The sequence below is a fragment of the Alosa sapidissima genome, chromosome 18 (assembly GCF_018492685.1).
Source record: "Alosa sapidissima isolate fAloSap1 chromosome 18, fAloSap1.pri, whole genome shotgun sequence".
NCBI lineage: Eukaryota > Metazoa > Chordata > Actinopteri > Clupeiformes > Clupeidae > Alosa > Alosa sapidissima.
In genome coordinates, this window is record NC_055974.1 from 3125835 (window position 1) to 3146847 (window position 21013).

General features: G+C 41.2%; 1 protein-coding gene and 1 long non-coding RNA gene across 2 annotated transcripts; one reads left to right on the plus strand and one right to left on the minus strand.

The window, feature by feature from the left end:
* Positions 1 to 4539: 4539 nt before the first annotated feature.
* Positions 4540 to 12359, plus strand: LOC121690398 (serum amyloid P-component-like). Its single transcript, XM_042070927.1, has 4 exons — positions 4540 to 4706; positions 9187 to 9246; positions 9499 to 9869; positions 11487 to 12359. The coding sequence occupies exons 1-4, from the start codon at positions 4583 to 4585 to the stop codon at positions 11850 to 11852; spliced, it is 921 nt and encodes a 306-aa protein (XP_041926861.1). The 5' UTR covers positions 4540 to 4582; the 3' UTR covers positions 11853 to 12359.
* Positions 12360 to 16668: 4309 nt separating this feature from the next.
* On the minus strand, positions 16669 to 19242 carry LOC121690399. Its single transcript, XR_006025057.1, has 4 exons — positions 19162 to 19242; positions 18864 to 18905; positions 18228 to 18448; positions 16669 to 17346 (listed from the first exon to the last, which is right to left on the minus strand). It is a non-coding gene; the product is annotated as an uncharacterized LOC121690399 (long non-coding RNA).
* Between the last annotated feature and the right edge of the window lie 1771 nt (positions 19243 to 21013).

Below are 21013 nucleotides of genomic sequence, written 5' to 3' on the forward strand. Positions count from 1 at the left end.
TCATCCCGTTACATTCCTACACTGAATATGTACGTTTCACAGTTTTACTGTATATGCTCTGTGCAATTCTAAAGCATTGTGACAGAATTTGATAACTAGTTCACCAATTTTGTATGTAATGACTCAAGCAATGAAATGAAGACTATTAGTTTCATTGGGAACGACTATTCAGCATCCATAAGTATAGTTCATTTTGACTGACATGACAAAGCAACTGATACATGTTCAAAAGCATTTGCAATTTGCTCAGAGGAATGAGAAATTGCTACTATGATGTGCACAAAGGACTAAATGTTGTGGAGGTTGAACTAATAGTTATGAGAATTTTCATTCTGATCAGAGAAAAGCATCAAAGCGACTAAGAAAAACTGTAACATGGCGCACGTACATGGCTAGTCGCCCCTGTGCTATGTAGATTTAAATGTGGATTTCTAAGCCAATAGGTATGCTTCAAATTGGTGGTGGTGGTGGTAATTAAACATGAATGAGGCCACATTCATGTGGGGGCTTTAATGAGTGCCCTTCTTGTTGTAAACATAATTCAACACCCTAAGGTGCCCCTTTAAATGGTCTATACTTGGCGTTCCCTATGTGAGCCCTTCCATTGGAAAAGGAAATTATGGAGTGCCCTCTATGCTGCCCCTACATGCCAGTGTTCTAAGGGTGTCATTTCCAGTACAGAATGCAGTGGAATGCAGCCCTATATATTGTAGGCTACTACATGTGAGGTAGGTGCTCCTAGTGGATAAAATGTGATGCAGTCAAGTAAAGGGCGTCTCTACTTGCATCAATTTAGGGACGTACGTTTCTAATGGATGCCCCTGCAGTGAGAAATATGTGGTAGGTGTCCTTACACTTGAGGTGTCCTTACACTTGAGGTTCCCTACAGGTGCCTTTCTGATGGAAGAAAAAAAAATCCTGAAGCGCCCTTGCAATGGAAAGGAACAAATCCCAGTCAATGAGAAATGAGAAGTCTTCCTTACCATGTGAGGACCTCTAGAGAAGGTTTTCCAAAAGGCATGACGTGAGTCTACGGTGCCACCAATTACTTTTTCTGTATTTCTGCACTGCACTGCACTGCAGACCCTCACGGCTCCCACACACAGCTGCGTTCCGTCAACGCATTCCAGTGGGTGTTCCCGACGGTAGCTATGCAAATGACTTGAAGTAAAACCGTAATGTGATTGGTTGGTGCCGTCCGTAGATTGGCTTGATTGGCCGGTGCCGTCTGTCGGTGCAGCAACAGCTGAACTCAACGCGAGCAGCGGGAGAAACGCGACGGACCCACAATTCAGTTCGGCAACGGATCACGTGAGCCCATTTAAAGTGAATGGGATGAGTCTCCAGCAACGCGATGCGCGCAGCTGTGTGTGGGAGCCGTCACCCCTATCTCACAACGGAAAAGAAAGTGAAACTCCAAGTGAAATTCCAAAATATGAATTCTGATCTGTGTAATTATATTTTATTTTACAATCATTTATTTTAGGAGGACTGAGAAATGGGGTCTCTCACACGGGTAATGTGATGTGTCTTAATTGGGCCCCTCAATCATATACCATGGGCTATGTTATTCACCCCTGATATCTGAATAGCCCTTTTTTCAAGATGCCTATATATATGTTAATGGTTATGTCATATTGTAAATTTCAATCTGTCATTTCTTTCCACAAAACCAGTCAGAAGTTATCATTTATCGTTTATAATTTACACATCATAACCTTTTGTGTGAGGTTGGGACCCAATATTGTGGGGCCCTTTTTCTTTTTTCGCCCCTGCCCTTCAAGAAGCACACCACTGCTTTCTGGCCTGCAGTGACCCTTTTTGTACTGTTGAGTTTTGGTCATGCTCTTTTAAATAGTAAAACATGTTTCACAGGCTAAATCTATGTGAAAACCGAGGAATTACAGAAATAACTGTAAACCTGTTTACTCAGAAAGTGTTAAGATATAGAATAGCATATATGAATACCTAATTATAATAGGCCAGGGAGATGCAGAGCCAGGTTTAGTAAACATATTCCAGAATAAACACACAGCGTGATTATCCTTGGAAGAGTAATAGGCTATTTGGATTGGATACAAAAGGTTGTGAAAGTTTAAGTTAAGTAAATAAATAAAACAAATATATAAACACAATTAATGGAAATAATGGAAGTTTTTCAAAGGTCAAAGTTTAAGTGTAAAGTTCTCAAAGTTTAAGTTCGGGGTTTTCCGTGACTCCAAATCCTTTCCTACAGCACTGTTGAGTGGGTTAGTGATAAAAGTAATGAATAAACGAATTAGGCAGAATCTTATATCTTCAGCAGACACTAATCTTTGTTGTTCTTCATTTGAGTACGGCTCGCCATCCAAATCCGGTCAGTCTAACTCTAACTCTTACTCCGTTTCAATGGATCCAAAAGAAACCCCTGAACAATGTTGGTCTTTCAGCGACGACAAGGTTACTTGGTTGCACTCATGTAGATGATCAAAATGAAAAATATTGTTTGGACCATCCGGTCATTCTTCATTTAGACAGTTACGCTTGATAATGTCTTGAAATCCCTAAAAAGATGTCTATGACATATGCATATTCCAGTCTTACTCAAAACTGCACCGATTGATGTCCCAAACGGAAATTTACACTCATTATTATCCCTAGGTTGTTGTTAGACCAGAGTTTCCCTTTACTGTAATGCTGCTGAAACTGTCCCTTTTCAAGTCAAGTCAAGTTTATTTATATAGCACATTTCATACACAGAGGTCATTCAATGTGTTTTACATAAACGAAAGCAAACAGTGATAACAAATAAAAGCATAGAAGGGCAATATTGTCAAAGATCCAAAATATTTGAAGAAGTTTGTCTGTGTCTCTTCTCATTCCCTTTTTCTATTATTCTGGGATTCTGTTATTCTGTTTTTTATGCTTTCATCAGTTCCCGTAGATCCTCCTTGTGGTTACATCATTTCGTACATGAACCCTGTCAGTCTACAGGATTGTGTAATCAAAAATTCAAGAATTTCCTGGTTTGGCGTCTATTTTCTCTACTGCTATTGGTTATCTCTTCCCAGATCTGTCTTGATGTATGTGTGTGTCGGCAAGCTCCATTATTTGGGCAGGTTACTAAGATCCCATACTTCCTTTCTTTACAAAACAGATGAGCTTCTGAATATGGCTGGCCAATGTTTAAACAGTCGGTTATATGTCAGGTCATACAGTTTATTACAGGGACAAAAATGCATTTCCAGCTTTAAAAAGCTCATAACATTGATGATTTGTCAGTCAACCAATAAATAGGTTAAGAAAATAACAGTATGCTGGAAGAGATGGATACCAGTTTTATCTTGATGCTCGTTACCGCATTGTAGTGGTAATAGTAGTAGCCGTGTAGTCACTGCATCTTCCTCGACACACACACACACACACACAGTGATGTTTCTTGTTTTCTTAATTCTCTCAGAGAACCAGTGAACTTTCACCTTCCCATTATCAGAATCACAATTGCGTAAAACAAACAAGGAATTTGACTTCTTTGCTCTCAAAGTACAACACTCACTTAACACTCACTCAACATATAAGAATAAAGAATAAAAAAACATAAACGAATACAAAGCAGAACAGTAAGAATGGAATGAAGAGCAGTAGAATATGTAAGGGATAATGCCCGACGAGGTGTCCATTATCAGAAACAAATGGACGACGCGGAGGCGTGAATGCGGAGGACGGTTGCTTCCGCGAAGTCCATTTATTTCTTATAATGGATGCATCAAACTTTTTTTTTTACCAGATCTACTTCATAGGTGTAGTAGATCACTTTTTAAACGACACCCTTTTCAACCTAGACCATGATATAAGGCTATGTATAAGTATAATTACAGTATGTCCATTTGCAATAAATAGAACACTATGGGTGGGATGGGGAAGTACAATTGCACTCTTGTATCATTGCAAAGCAATACAGAATGGTCCCTTTGTATTGAATTGTTATAGAAACATTTGTAGAGGTTTATTCAGTGATAGCCTCTCAAAGACAACATCATAGTTGATTGGTAGGGTTTCCGAGCATTTTCCACACAAGTAGTTCTTTTTTAGTGACTGGCCTCCATCTAGTTGTTGATCTTAAATTCAAGTGGTCTGCATTCCAGAGGAGCCCAGAGAGGAGGAGGGGAAGTCAACACTCTCAAGAGTTTGGGAAAAACAAATGTAAATCCCCACTCACCATAGCCAAGCATGAACCCACAAAACACCCCACACACTCTGAATGTGTCCTATTTCATATCAGAATTGTGAACGGAAAAATGTGTTTGTATTCACTTTTGAGTTTTGTAGACCTATTTACTTTGTGTGTAATGCCTGTCTCACTTCCTAACTCTGACTTTTAGAATCCTTGATGTGAGTACATAAAAATACTGAGGTCATTGGTGGGCCGTATGTCTATCCTCCTCCCACTAGTAATACAAGCCAGTCTTACTTCCCACATTTGCACTGAACAGATGGCCAGATAGCCCCCCCCATTTACAGAGAAATGAAACTCCAGCTAAAGACAAACAAAACTCTTCAGAGATCTGTCTAGGAGTCAGTTGACAGCGAGGACGCATGAACAATGGCTCTCTCTCTGGCCTCCATGTTATGGTTGGTGCTCATACTAGCGGCCTCCTCCAGCAACAGCACCCCTACTGCCACTACTTGGCCTACTGCTACTACTTGGCCTACCTCTAATATGACAGGTAGGCTCGGTCTTGTATTCATTTTTTGGCATGAAACAACAGATGACTGGTTGCTCTGTAATGCAAAGTGCAGTAATACTGAAAGGCTATAAAAAAAGTCAGGTAACGGAGGAAAGCAAAGTGTTTCAAGAAGAAGGGACTGCAGGCACTCCACTCCTATTACCAAACGCAAGGCCACTGCAATAGAGGAAGGGAATCTCACTGCCTTTAATGTCATCTTTATTGTAATGGCTAAATCCAGACCAACGGTGGTTGAACCATGTCGGCATTTTTAACTTGGTAAAGGGGACATAGCCTATTTGTTAATACATTTTCTAAATTCATACATTTGTAAAAATGTATTTTATTTGGACATTGGGATAATTGTCTTCTTTTAATTTCTCGAAGCTGACATAAGCCTATAACAATCGGAATTTCTTCTCACAGGACTCACTCACTCACTCACACAAAGCTATAAAGGCATCTTCAATAGCAATATGTTCACATTTTATTGTGATTTGGCATCCAAAGCCTTGTGGCTTAGTAAGTCACAGCCCCAACTACACAGTCTGCTGGAGTACTTCTCACTCATGAGTAAGGGTGAAGTACTGTAAGGGTCAATGAAAGATGTTGACAACGGGAAACATCCCCATGTCAGGATGTGGGTTGAACTAACCATTTTTGAGGAACTGGCTTCCTTTTAGCGTGTGCATGCACATGCACATGCACATGCACACGCACACACACACACACACACTGACACCTCTATATTTTCAATGCCTGTTCATAAAAATAATAGGTCACACTTTACTTTACTCCTGGACTATCTACAGATGCTCAGATTCTAAACATATAAATCTGTGACACTCTGTTAATGTAACCTGTGTTGAGTTGAATCATGTGGCTCTGCCCTGCACTCTCGGACTCTTGGCAAACAGCAACATCTCGGATGGGGAGTCGAGCGTGCTAGCAATCCAGCTAAAAGGCCAGGCTGCTAGCTCTCTCATCGGCATGACTCTTAAGGCGTCAGGAGGGAGGTTTACACAATGTACATACTGCACAGCTACAGACCAGCTGGCTACCGTGACATGCACAGGTTGTTAAACATTCTAAAAAGTGAATTGAATTTCAACAAACCATCTGTAAAGTCTCTGTAGGTGAACTATCCAGGTAAAGTGTTACCAAAAATATGTGTAAGCACCTGTAAAAGGTGACTATTTAATAACCTTTACTGTATTAACTCCATTGACCAGCATGCTTTGTGTTTTAAATGTTCATGTTGGGAAATGAGCTATAGAGTACTAACAGAGACGGTTGATAAAGCCGTAAATTTGCCTAATCTGTTCTGATTACATAACGTTATTACTGTCAACCGGGGTGGCTTCAGACACTTTTTTTTTTTAAAATTGGGGGGGTTGGGTTATTTTATTATATGATTAATACTACTTTTGTGATTTGTGTATTGTGATTTAATTTCAGTTGTGTATTGTATTGTCTTCCATACTGGTAACTGTTTGGCTTAAGCTAACGGTGTTGGCTAACCATTAGCTGTTAATGTAATTACCCATTCATTGAATAGTTTTATTCTGTAAGATTACATCATACACAAGCTTTAGTGTAGTATTTTTACAGTGGAGGCACCGCGCTGTTTTTTTATTTTCTTTGATTGTTAGTCTACTGTGGTATTCAGGAATATTTCAGCCAGCTCACCATTCCACTGCTGAGAACTTAGGATCCTGTTTGCGCCATTGTTTTATGTACTGTAACGAGTGCCTGTGCACACCCGTTAAGAAGGGGTTACACATGTATATAAACTAGATGTACCGCATAGCGGTACAAAATATGACCGCCGCTCAGTCCTGTACATCCGTTCCGCGAAAATAAATCACACTTCAATTTGTCTCCATATTTTACTCCATCCCCCACTCTTGAAACTTTTGTGTATGCTTGTTTGGCATGCCTGAGTGTGTGTGTGCGGCTGCACAGAGAGTAGCCTACTGGTGCTGAAAAGGTGAATAGATTGTAGAATAGCCAAAGAAGATGTAGCATTGTTATAAAACCTTTAACATCTCTAAACAATCACAAGTAGGGCAGTTCATCACAGTTCATCCATTGCAACTGGATTGATGAAAGGTCACTTACACCTGTAGGCTACATTGTATTTGGGAAAAGCAAAAGGTATCAGCATAATGTTATTTATTTATTTATTTATTTATAAACAAAAACATCTGTCAGTTCCATGCCGTTTTCAACAGCTATCAAAAACAAAGGTCATTTTTGGATGGATGGATTTTTTGTGAATGTTTCTTCTTCTACATAAGATTTTAGTCCTCTTTAGTTCATGTAATACTTTATTGTCAATGCACAAATTAAGTAACAGTAGTCTGAAACGTTATTGTTAATGCACAAATTAAGTAACAGTAGTCTGAAACGAAATGCTGTTTTACATCTAGTGGTGCAAATAACTGACATGTCCAAATGGGCCTTGATGAAATGCGTCGCTAGACTGTTCATACACATTTTAACGGGCCAAAGTTGAAGAGCTGTTGTCCGTTATTGTTCGTGCAAATATAGGCTGATTCATGTTCCCTTGCATTGTGTAACTGAGGTCCATGGCTAGTCTGGCTTTCACCAGACCAACCTCAATCTTTTAAGAAATCAAAAAATAAATAGCGGGCAGATCAGGCTGGGTTCACCAAGCCTAGTCCATAGGCACCCGATATTGTTCACGCTCTGGCTATTCTAAATGCAAAAATGCATCAGGGAGTTATGACAAAACTGTAACTAACACACTAGATCCTAATAGAAAGCTGTTAGCTTCCCTAAGCTACAGGTAGGCTTATAAGGTAGGCCTATTTACAACATAAATTGTCAATAGGCTATGCTGGCGACACAAATAAAATCTCCTTTGGAAACCAATGGCTTACGCCTTACAGTATCAAGCGGACTTAAACTGCCATATCGTGGCGAAAAGTTGTAATAAAATTCACGCAGCTCCATGAGTCAAGGAAAGCGCGAATGAAGTAGCCACTTCTAAATGGGACCCACTACACAGTAGCTTAAGGTGTGTTGCTAAAGCAGCCATAATGAAATGAAGGTGTCATTGTTTGGATACTTCACACACAACGTGCTTTTTAATTTCACAGACAAGCTGGAATCAAAGCACATCGATTCCCCTCTCACACCCTCACGCACTTAAAACAAAATAAACAGGCGTCTCAGTCTCACGCATGTATAGGCAAAACTGTATCAGACCGGTGTAACGTTGGTAAATCTTCCATTGCACAGAATGATTTTTGTAGCACATGCAACAAATGACAGTCGAAAGATACAATTACAGTGCTGCTATCAATTTGCTTGGTATAACCGCATTTATAGTTTTCTACAAATGCAATCAAATTGGCCTCCATCACTCAACCAACGCTAACGGTAACATTACCTAGGTCCTTATTGATATTATAAGATTAACGTACCTGCAGTAAAAACCAAGCATGTCCGATAAACATCCTCAGATTTATTTCGGCTTCAAGAAGAAATGGGAATTACATTTCATGTGAACATCATCCTATCCTTATTAGACGCTCTCTGCGGTAAACTATAGTCCTTGTAGGAAGCGTCCATTGTTATTCCAACCCACGTTTAACTTCCAACAAAATTACGTCTCACTGCAACTATGCGCCATCTAGTGGACAAACGACTACTTATCGCCAATACTGGAAATGCAGCCATGATGATGATGAATATATATATTTTGGCTTTCTTTTAATCCTACTGAATTTGTAATTATGTATCGGCCGTTCTAATACCGATAGTATGTGGGTGCCTGTGTGCATGTGTATATGTGTGCACCGCCATCTACAGGCCAATGAGTGTACAGTCACTAAATGTACACATAATCTATTTTTTTTTAAGACCCCCCCATGGATGAAATTCTACGAAACTTGGCATACCCCCAGAGAATGCCAGGTCAATCATACAAATAAAATTTGGTGCAGTTCTGAACATCTTAACTGAAGATAGGGGCGATTAAAGCAGAATATTGCATTTTCATTTTTTACCGGGGGGGTGCAAATCACAAATGAGTGATTATGGGCCAGATTGATGTGGGCCCTTGAGACCAACATACCATAAAAGATTCTTCATCCTCGGTGCCACGGTTCAGGTAGTTATTTAGGAAAAACTGCTTTTTTTGCGGTTCGGGGGGCCCAACACGGGGGGGGAGTGGACCCCGGGGACGAAACAACATTTTTCCGTAAAAGTCTAGTGGGGCTACATACCCACCAAATTTCATGCGTCCCGGTGGTTCGGTGTCCCGGGTATCGTTGACCAAAAATTCAGGAAGTAGATGACGGGAAAAAAAAAAAAAAAAAACTTTGACAATCCCTATATGACCGCTTCGCTAGCGGCGGTCATAATAATGATGGTTGATTGCATGGGGGACATCCCAAAGGGTAATTTTATGGTTTGTAATGTAATCCACATTGTTCCTATTAAAACACAGATTGGAGATGGACATCCTCACAGTCGTGGTACTGGACATCAAGCCCTTCCCCAGGTCGAGGTAACAAAAAATAAGTCACATACAAACACACACTCCTAACCAGAATAATTTACAATGTGTACATGTGTATGTTTATTCATATGTTCCCAAGAGTGTGTATTTGAGTGTATGAGATCATTATGTGTTTATTATAATATTATATGTTAAGTATTAAGCCACATTTATTATTTTTAGATACAGTATAATAGCTGTACATTATGAGAATTGATACTGTATGTATGAATGTTTGTTTGTGTGTGTTGCTGTGCATAGACCTGACTGGCCGCATGTTCAGTGTGATGTCTGGGAGTGTAGTCACATTCCGCGGCTTCCCCCGTTACCAAGACACCCGGGCGTTCACTGTCTGCCTGCGCATCATCAGTGAATCTGTGCCCGGTACGGCCCTTTTCACCATGACCATGAGCAACAGCGCCACCCTGACCGTGAGGTCGACAGCCGACTCGGGGTACGAGCTGACGGTGGGCCAGGCGTCCAAGACACTCTACCCCGTAGCGGAGCTGCCCTTGTTTGGGAAGCTCTATCCCTGGACCAGCCTGTGTGCCACCTGGGACTCTGCCACAGGCATGACCCAGATGTGGAAGGACGGGAAGATGAGTGTCAGGAAAGGCATGTGGAGGAGTCAGGTGAGAAACACACACACACACACACACACACACACAGTATATGTGGAGAAACATACATACACACACACACACACACACACACACAGTATATGTGGAGAAACATACACACACAATATATGTGGAGAAATATACACACACACACACACACACACACACACACACACACACACACACACACACACAGTATATGTGGAGAAACACACACACACAGTATATGTGGAGAAACATACATACACACACACACACACACACACAGTATATGTGGAGAAACATACACACACACACACACACAGTATATGTGGAGAAACACACACACAGTATATGTGGAGAAACACACACACAGTATATGTGGAGAAACACACACACAGTATATGTGGAGAAACACACACACACACACACACACACACACACACACAGTATATGTGGAGAAACATACACACACACACACACACACACACAGTATATGGGGAGAAACATACACACACACAGTATATGTGGAGAAACACACACACACACACAGTATATGTGGAGAAACATACACACAGTATATGTGGAGAAACATACACACACACACACACACACACACACACAGTATATGTGGAGAAACATACACACACACACAGTACATGTATATGTGGAGAAACACACACACACACAAACACAGTATATGTGGAGAAACACACACACAAACACAGTATATGTGGAGAAACATACACACAAACACAGTATATGTGGAGAAACATACACACACACAAACACACAGTATATGTGGAGAAACATAGACACAAACACACACACACACACACACACACACACACACAGTATATGTGGAGAAACATACACACACACACACAGTATATGTGGAGAAACACACACACAAACACACACACACACACACACACACAGTATATGTGGAGAAACATACACACACACACACACACACACAGTATATGTGGAGAAACACACACACACACACACACACACACACACAGTATATGTGGAGAAACACACACACACACACACACAGTATATGTGGAGAAACACACACACACAGTATATGTGGAGAAACACACACACACAGTATATGTGGAGAAACACACACACACACACACAGTATATGTGGAGAAACATACACACACACACACAGTATATGTGGAGAAACATACACACACACACACAGTATATGTGGAGAAACATATACACACACACACAGTATATGTGGAGAAACATACACACACACACACAGTATATGTGGAGAAACATACACACACACACACACACACACACACACACACACACAGTATATGTGGAGAAACATACACACACACACACAGTATATGTGGAGAAACATATACACACACACACACACACACACACACACAGTATATGTGGAGAAACATACACACACACAGTATATGTGGAGAAACATACACACACAGTATATGTGGAGAAACACACACACACACAGTATATGTGGAGAAACACACACACACACACACACACACACACACACACAGTATATGTGGAGAAACATGTGCTCACGTTCATCTTCACGGTGACAGTCGCCATTTATGTCAAACTGTAACAAAGTTCATCTCTGTTGTCTCTGCTTTGCAGTCGTTCTATGGCCCACCTGCAATGACCCTGTCAGGGTTCGAAGGTCAGGTGACTGACATTCACGTCTGGGACAAGGCCCTCCCCCTCTCCAGCCTGCGCTCCTACAACCAGGGCTGGGGCTATCCCTCTGGAAACCTGCTGAGCTGGCGAGAGGCTAGCTACACCTCCCAGGGCTACGCGGTCCTGGAGGATGCCTATAGCAGTCAGGTGGCGCTTGGAAAAGAAGATCGCACTGGGAAGCCGCAGAGGAGGCACTGGAAGAAGCATGGGAAGCTGGGATATGTAGTCCAGGAGGGGCCGGAGAGTGGACAACGTTGTCTGGGTCTGCGGAAGCGCTGTGGGAAGAGTCAGGAGCTGCTGGAGTGAGGAGCACTGCAGGATCTGGAAGCTTCCGCAGTCATATTTAATCAGTCAATTTAGCAATTATTCAACTACGGTGCTGTCAAATTCACCATTTATACTTTACATTGATTATGTATTGTATCAATTATATTTAACTTGCTTTTGATAATCTCAATGTTAAATCGAACCACGTTGATAAGCTCTTTGGGTTGCACTCTGTGCATATAAAAATGTGTTATATAGATAAATGTGACTTGACTTATCTTAACTAAATCACTGTGATAGTATTCAAGTAAAAAATAAAACTCTGCTTGTCCTGCTAGGTTGTTTTTTCTGTCATTATGTAAGGACTTTCACAACACTTTCACACTAGAGCGTGTTAGGAAGAAAGAGGACATATATGGCTGTATAATGTGTGCATGTATGGATGGTGTTTATTTACCCCTCCTTGTACTACTGCACCTGTGGCACAAGAATTTTGCCGTATTGCAAAGTATATGCAACAATAAAAACTTCAAACTTGTAACTAGACGATAGACTACAATCTTTTCGGCTCTGAATCTTTTAGCACCACCTGCTATTATGGAAACGTATTACGCACGCACAGGACGCACACTCAGTGTCGGCGTCGCTTTGGTCTGTTCCGACTTCCGAGGCACTTTTTTGACCGACCCAGGGAGACGGGAGCCGACTGATCAGTCCAACTGCTTCTCTGCCGACGGTCAGCTGTCGGCTTGGTTTGTCCCGGCCTTAACGGCACGTTTCCAATGAATAAATGCTCAAGGCTGGATGTGCAAACAGTCCGCTGCCAAGCAAAGACACATTCTAAAATAAGGAAGCATAAACTAATGACGCGATTGCACAAAAGCAAAAGCAACTGCATCAAACACGAGGTCAATTTACAAGCGAGAAAGCTTACCTTGCATTAGAACGATGAAATAGACCTGAGCAATAGCCTAAATCAAGCTCCAGCAAGGCCCAACCAAGCTGCCTGCAAGCCACCCAAATACGGAAGCTAGATCTTCCAGCGAAAATGGGAAAACGGAAGACGCTCAGTCAGCTGATAAATATACTCAACACGGGGACCACCCCCTCATTAACGTGTCTACCTCCAGAGCCCTTTTACGGAGAGCCGGTTCAATCCCCCCAATTAACTCCATTGTACCTGCAATCTGTTGCAGTTCCGCTAGGGGCCATCGCGAACAAGTGCGAAAACAATGGGGGTCTATGGAGCTAGACGGCTACATTTGTCTCTTTCACCTGATTGTCGTTGTAGTTTCTGCAAACTCAATATGGAGTACTTATGTCCTTTCGATTTCAGGTTAGGTCGTTGTTGCCCATAACACACTAACATTCTGCAAATGAATGACGTCATTGACACGTTTGAAAGGCTATCCCCCCCCCCCTTCGAATGCAACATTCATATTTCTTGACAAAAAGCTCCATAGACCTCTATTCATTCTGCACTTTTTCGTGAGCACCCTCACCCTCACGTGGAACCAGAACAGGAACTGCAACCAGTTCAGAAACCGGAAGTGTCCCGAGAGTGGAGTTTGTCTCTTTATTAGACATTCTCTGCTACCTCCAATCTGACAGCTGCCAGAGGGAAACAGGGAGAGCACAAGCTTCCCTGCTACACCTGTCTCACCTCCCAACCTCCCAACACTGACTGTTAGAATCCTTGATGGTTATGGTTATGGATTTAGCAGACGCCTTTGTCCAAAGCGACACATACAAACAACATAATAATATTTGAATAGCAATATAAAATTGAACAGGGAACAGATTAGAATGTAGGTCAAATATAATAAGGAGAATAGTTATAATACACAATAATATCAATTCAATCAATAGCCTAATAAAAAGCAATGGAAAAAAAGGGGAAAGGCAATAATAAAACAATAATGTCCATTCAATCAATAATATAAAAACAATGACATACTAAGACTACATTAAGGAGAATATCAATAATAAACAATAATGTCAAATTAATTAACAGCCCAATTGAAATAAAACAACATTATACAAACCATAACACATAAGCGCTTAAACAACTAAGTATATGTTGAATAGGAATGTCTTTAGACCCCTCTTAAACGACCCAAAACTACCACAGGAACGGAGAGCACTGGGCAATTCATTCCACCAACATGGAACCATTGAAGAAAAGAGTCTGGAATTAGACCCAGTTTTCATGACTGGTCGACACAACAGACGCTCACCAGAAGACCGCAGTGGGCGGTTGGGGATGTAAGGCTTGATTATTGAATTAAAATAACTAGGAGCAGATCCAGTTAGTGTCCTATAGGCCAAAGTGAGAAGTGGCACATGAAAGCATAGCGACAGTTTCTTAATGGTAGGCTCTAATGGCAAAAAGTGAAGCACTGCACCAGTGACTATAGGCTATGCTGCAGGTGGCGGCTCACTGGTAGTTGTTGAACTTCAAATCAGCGCGATTTACGGCTGGTAACGTTACATGATCCCTACAGACACTTTCTTATTTTTAACCGTCAATAACTATGAAAATTAGATCGGATCTGACTATTTGTGGTAGCCTATGCTAGCTCTATTTATCTACCCGCCACAGTGGCTGGTAAGTTGACCAAATTCACCCGCCAGCGCACAAAACTACCCGCATTTGGCGGGGGGGGGGGGGGGGGGGGGGTGGCTATCCCTGACACACACACACACATTTACAGAGAAACGAAACTCCAGCTAAAGACAGACAAAACTATTCAGAGATCTGTCTAAGAGTCAATTGACAGCGAGGACGCATGAACAATGGCTCTCTCTCTGGTCTCCATGTTATGGTTGGTGTTACTAGCGGCCTCCGCCAGCAACAGGCCTCATACTACCACTCGTAGGACTACTACTACTTGGCCTAATACCACTACTAGGCCTAGGCATACCACCACTACTAGGCCTACTACCACTACTAGGCATACCACCACTACTTGGCCTACTACCACTACTAAGCCTACCACCACTACTAGGCATACCACCAACACTTGGCCTACTACCACTACTAAGCCTACCACCACTTGGCCTACTACCACTACTAGGCCTACTACCACAACAGGTAGGCTCGGTCTTGTATTAATTTTTTGGCATGAAACAACAGATGACTGGTTGTTCTGTAATGCAAAGTACAGTAATACTGAAAGGCTATAAAAAAGTAAGGTAAACGGAAGCAAGCAAGAAGGGACTGCAGGCACTCCAGACCAACGGTGGTTGAAGCATGTCGGGATGTTTAACTTGGTAAAGGGGACATAGCCTATTTGTTAGTACATTTTCTAAATTCATATGTTTGTAAACATATATTTTTTTTTTATTATTTGGAGATCGGGAGACTGATCATTTTTAATTTCTTGAAGCTAACATAACCCTAAGCCTATGACAATCATAATTTCTTCTCACAGGTCTGCCTTCTACTCTCTTTCTCACACACATACAGAGACACACACACATACACACAAATCTTCACACAAAGCTATAAAGGCCTCTTCAATAACAATTCATAGCAATGTGTTCACATTTTATTGTGATTAACTTTACAGTAGCGTGCAAAACCCAAGTGGCTTAGTAAGTCACAGCTACTACACTACAACTACATAGTCTGGATTACTTCTCAAGTACGGGGGAAGACCAGGAAACATCATCATGTGGGGAAGTGGGTTCAACCATGTGTTTGGGTGTGCATATGAACTAACCATTTTTGAGAAACTGGCTCCTATTAGCGTGCGCACGCACACACTCACACATGTACATACACACAGACCTCTTTATTTTCAATGCCTGTTTATAAAAAAAGAAAATAGGTCACACTTTACTTTACTCCTAGACTACAGTTGCTCAGATTCTAAACATATAAATCTGACACTCTGTTAATGTAACCTCTGTGTTGTGTTTAATTATACGGCTCAGCCCTGCACACGCTCAGACTCGAACCAGCAAACAGCAACACCTCGGATGGGGAGTCGAGCGTGCTAGTAATCGAGCTAAAATCCCAGGATGCTAGCTCGTCCATGATGCTAGTGTTGATCTTTCTTGTGATGTGTAGTATGCCTCATTTTGTAGGCCTATTCATGTTTGCACCTTCACTTACATTTAACTGTTTAACTGTAGGCTTTCCCTTGTTGAGAGCAAATGAGTTTTAAATCTTATAATAATTAAACTTATGGCTGTCAAAGTTGCTCTGGAGTCAGTATAGTCCCTTTTAATAGAATTAACATACTGTATGTAAGTCACTTTGGATGAAAAGTGAAATGAACATGTAAATGTTCTCATGAAAAGTGTTCAAATGAAAAGTGTAAATGAATACATGTAAATGTTCTAACTTTCTGAAGTGGGCAGGGGGGCCATTTTCATGTCTGTGTCCAGGGGCCAAGTGGCTCATAATCTGCCCATGATACCAAGGAGTATAAATACAAAATTGTATTTGTTGCTTTAACAGTAGGCTATTATGTTTTTATTTGCCTAAATTATGTTCAGAAAATGTAGGGAGTTATTTATAATTTGGCCGGGATTATTTCACTTCCCCATCCCAGAACCCCCACACTTTTAAAAAGCTTGATACGCCCTTGTTCGGGAGCGAGGTTTACACAATGTACATACTGCACAACTATGGACCAGCTGGCTACCGTGACATGCACAACAATCTATCGGTTAGTCTTGGGGTTGGGTTGGGTTGGGTTTGGTCAAGGTGAGGTTGTTGCAGTAAACAACAAATCTAAAAAGTGAACTTGAATTTCAACAATCATCTGTAAAGTCTCTGTAGGTGAACTATCCAGGTAAAGTGTTACCACATATGTATGTAAATAATGATGGTTGATTGCATGGGGGATTTCCCAAAGGGTAATTTTATGGTTTGTAATGTAATCCACATTGTTCCTATTAAAACACAGATTGGAGATGCCCGGATCAAGCCCTTCCGCAGGTCAAGGTAACAAAAAAACAAGTCACATACAAACACCTAACCAGTATAACTTTCAATGTGTACATGTGTATATTTATTCATATGTTCCCAAGAGTGTGTATTTGTGTGTATGAGATCATTATGTGTTCATTATAATATTATATCTTATTCTTTATATCTTAAGTATTAAGCCACATTTGTTATTTTTAGATACAGTATAATAGCTGTACATTATGAGAACTGATACTGTATGCATGTATGCATGTATGCATGTATGTATGTTTGTTTGTGTGTTGCTGTGCATAGACCTGACTGGCCGCATGTTCAGTGTGATATCTGGGAGTGTAGTGTAGGGCTTCCCCCATTACCAAGACACCCGGGCGTTCACTGTTTGCCTGCGCATCATCAGTGAATCTGTGCCCGGTACTGCCCTCTTCACCATGACCATGAGCAACAGCGCCACCCTGACCGTGAGGTCAACAGCCGACATGTGGGGGTACGAGCTGACGGTGGGTCAGGCGTCCAAGACCCTCTACCCCGTAGCGGAGGTGCCCTCGTTTGGGAAGCTCTATCCCTGGACCAGCCTGTGTGCCACCTGGGACTCTGCCACAGGCATGACCCAGATGTGGAAGGACGGGAAGATGAGTGTCAGGAAAGGCATGTGGAGGAGTCAGGTGAGAAACACACACACACAGTATATGTGGAGAAACATACATACACACACACACACACACACACACACACAGAGTATATGTGGAGAAACACACATACACACACACACACACACACACAGAGTATATGTGGAGAAACATACATACACACACACACACACACACACACACACACACACACACACACACACACACAGAGTATATGTGGAGAAACATACATACACACACACACACACACACACAGAGTATATGTGGAGAAACACACATACACACACACACACACACAGAGTATATGTGGAGAAACATACATACACACACACACACACACACACACACACAGAGTATATGTGGAGAAACATACATACACACACACACACACACACACACACACACACACACACACACACACACACACACAGAGTATATGTGGAGAAACATACATACACACACACACACACACACACACACACAGTATATGTGGAGAAACACACACACACAGTATATGTGGAGAAACACACACACACACACACACACACACACACACACACACACACACAGTATATGTGGAGAAACACACACACACACACACACACACACACACACACACACACAGTATATGTGGAGAAACATACACACACACACAGTATATGTGGAGAAACACACACACACACACAGTATATGTGGAGAAACACACACACACACACACAGTATATGTGGAGAAACACACACACACACAAAGTATATGTGGAGAAACACACACACACACACACACACACACACACACACAGTATATGTGGAGAAACATGTGCTCACATTCATCTTCACGGTGACAGTCGCCATTTATGTGAGGCTAGCTACACCTCCCAGGGCTACGCGGTCCTGGAGGATGCCTATAGCAGTCAGGTGGCGCTTGGAAAAGAAGATCGCACTGGGAAGCCACAGGAGAGCAGGCACTGGAAGAAGCATGGGAAGCTGGGATATGTAGTCCAGGAGGGGCAGGAGAGTGGATAACGTTGTCTGGGTCTGTGGAAGTACTGTGGGAAGAGACAGGTGCTGTAAGGAGCGAAAGAGGATCTGGAAGCTTCCGCAGTCATATTCACAGCAATCACTTGATTAAATAATGCTGTGATGTGAAATTTAGCATATGATTTCTATTTCTACATTGATTGTCATGCTGAACCATTGCATTCAGAAAGTATAAGATCTGCACAGAACAATGGTGGAAAAATCTCCAAATCTAGGCTGTAATTTCTGCCAGAGGTGTTTCTACTTAGTAGGCCTTTGTGTAAAGTGTCTGATTACTTATGTCAGTCACTCAGTGCAGTTACATGCAAACAAACAATCAGATTTCACTCCAATTAAATGTTTTACTTTTTTTTAAGAAAGCACCACTTTTAATGTGATAAACTGCTTCAGCATCTAAATAAAATGCAGATTAAAATGGCCTACTTGCAGCCCTGGGCTCATCCATGTCAGCACATCCGGTTCCAGCTAAAAAGCAAGTTTAGAAGAGAGATACAAAAACAAACAGAATCTGTTTATTTCCTGGCAGAGAACTATATTTAGGCTACTAGAGCATTCCTTGCAGCTAAATCTGTATACTTCTATACAGTATGTTCATAATAGTTTAAAATGTCTTGCTGCATCCGAAATATAATATGGAGAAATGCCGATATGCTCAGTGTAACGATGGACCCAAATGCACAGCAAACAGGGGAACTACAAAATCAAGAGGCTCTTTACTTACACAAAACCAGGGAAACAAGCAAACAGACAGTGAATACATCAAACATAAACAAAGACTGACACAGAGGTAAGGGCTTAAATACACTGGGAAACAAGGCACAGGTGAAGACAATGAAACAATGATGAGGGAACAGCCACTGCAACTGATAGGCCTTCAACTGTTGCTGAACCTGAAGCTAAGAAGGCTGCTGGTAAAAAAAGTAAGAGATATTGATCTGTATTTATATTTATTTCAACATACATTTTGAACAAAATACATTCATAAATTAGAAATAATTTATTTTCCTGTTGTCAATCGAAATTAATTAAGTGCCAAATGTAGTGGAGGAAATTGTTAAATTTGAATGCCGGATTTTACTGTGGCATAACCTATTTTATACAGTCTATGGGCATAACAGAGAAACCAAAGTCCACAGGTAAATAAAAAAAAAAAAAACGGCCAGATAACAATTAGGCTTCACATGACGGAGAAACAAAACTACTTGACAAAGCTGAAGTTGGCCCCAGAGTCAAAATGTGGTGGAGTTGTGAATGAATGAAGTTTGGATGAAGTTTCTATTCCACCTTAAATTCCACCTTAAATATTGCAATTTTCTACCGTCAGGGGGCAGTGTTGACTGCATTTCCGAGATGACAGGCATTCGCCAGCCAAGCAGTAGCAGATGAACAGGCAGTCTTCACAGACTTATAATAGCCTCTAGATATATTATGTTTCTAGTGACTCCATTTTTGAATCCTTTGATAAATAGAGTAGATAAATCAGTAGCTATTAGAAATTCCACCACGACACTACCCATGAACAATTTCATCAAAGAAAATGGGGATTTAATTCAATTTAAAAGTCATCATCAACTTTTTTTGCACTATTTTCAGCACTGACATTGGTCGCTTTTGCTCAAAACTAATTTGAAATTCCTCCATTTATGGATACAGACTCCCCTCTTTAATATGACACCACCCATGAACAATTCCATCGGAGAACATTTACATAAATGTCAAATAAAAGTCCATATATTGTAGATTATGAAACCTTTCAGCACTGAAATTGGTCCCTATTGCTCACAATTCATTTGACAGAGGAATTCCTCCATATATGGATACTAGAGACTCTTCCCTATTACACCCTTTTACAGTCTATGGATAACAATAATTCCAATGGGTATTGATTTCAAATTAAAAGTCATTATTCCCATATTTTCAGCACTGAAATTGGCCTACTAGGCGTAGCATGTTAGCCAGTTTCACCAGACATGGTGCTTTTAATTTTCACACGTGTCCTGGATTATTTGTCAACACAACCCGATTGCTGTCATTGGGAATATGAATATATATATTTTTTAACATTTTGTTGTGAATACCTGCATTTTGAAAAAATAAAATAACTGAATTATCTCACAGATGCCTAGTAAGTCAATCATCCACACTGAAACACATTCAGCATCCTTCATCCATTGATCAAGCTCAACAAACACAAAACAAACAAAATGCATGCACAACCATTGAATTCAATTGAAGTATATTATACTGTATGTAGCCTAGGTCTTGTGCTGTAGCAATCCGTAAAACAGCGTGGAGATTGTCATCGGTGATGCGTGATCTGTGGCTGGTCTTGTTCAGATTCATGACAGAAAACATCTGTTCGCACAGGTAGGTGCTTCCAAACATGGACAGAACACGGGCTGCTTGAAGTCGAAGCTGAGGCATCAAACTTTAGGGGAATTTCTGAGATAGTACCCAAATTTATTTCTGCCGAGGATCTCGAACGCATGCATCGCTCTTCAGAACCTCAGACTTCTCACCCTTAGCTCACCAAGGCTTCATTTGGACCTCAGGGGTGAGACTCTGAAGGTTGT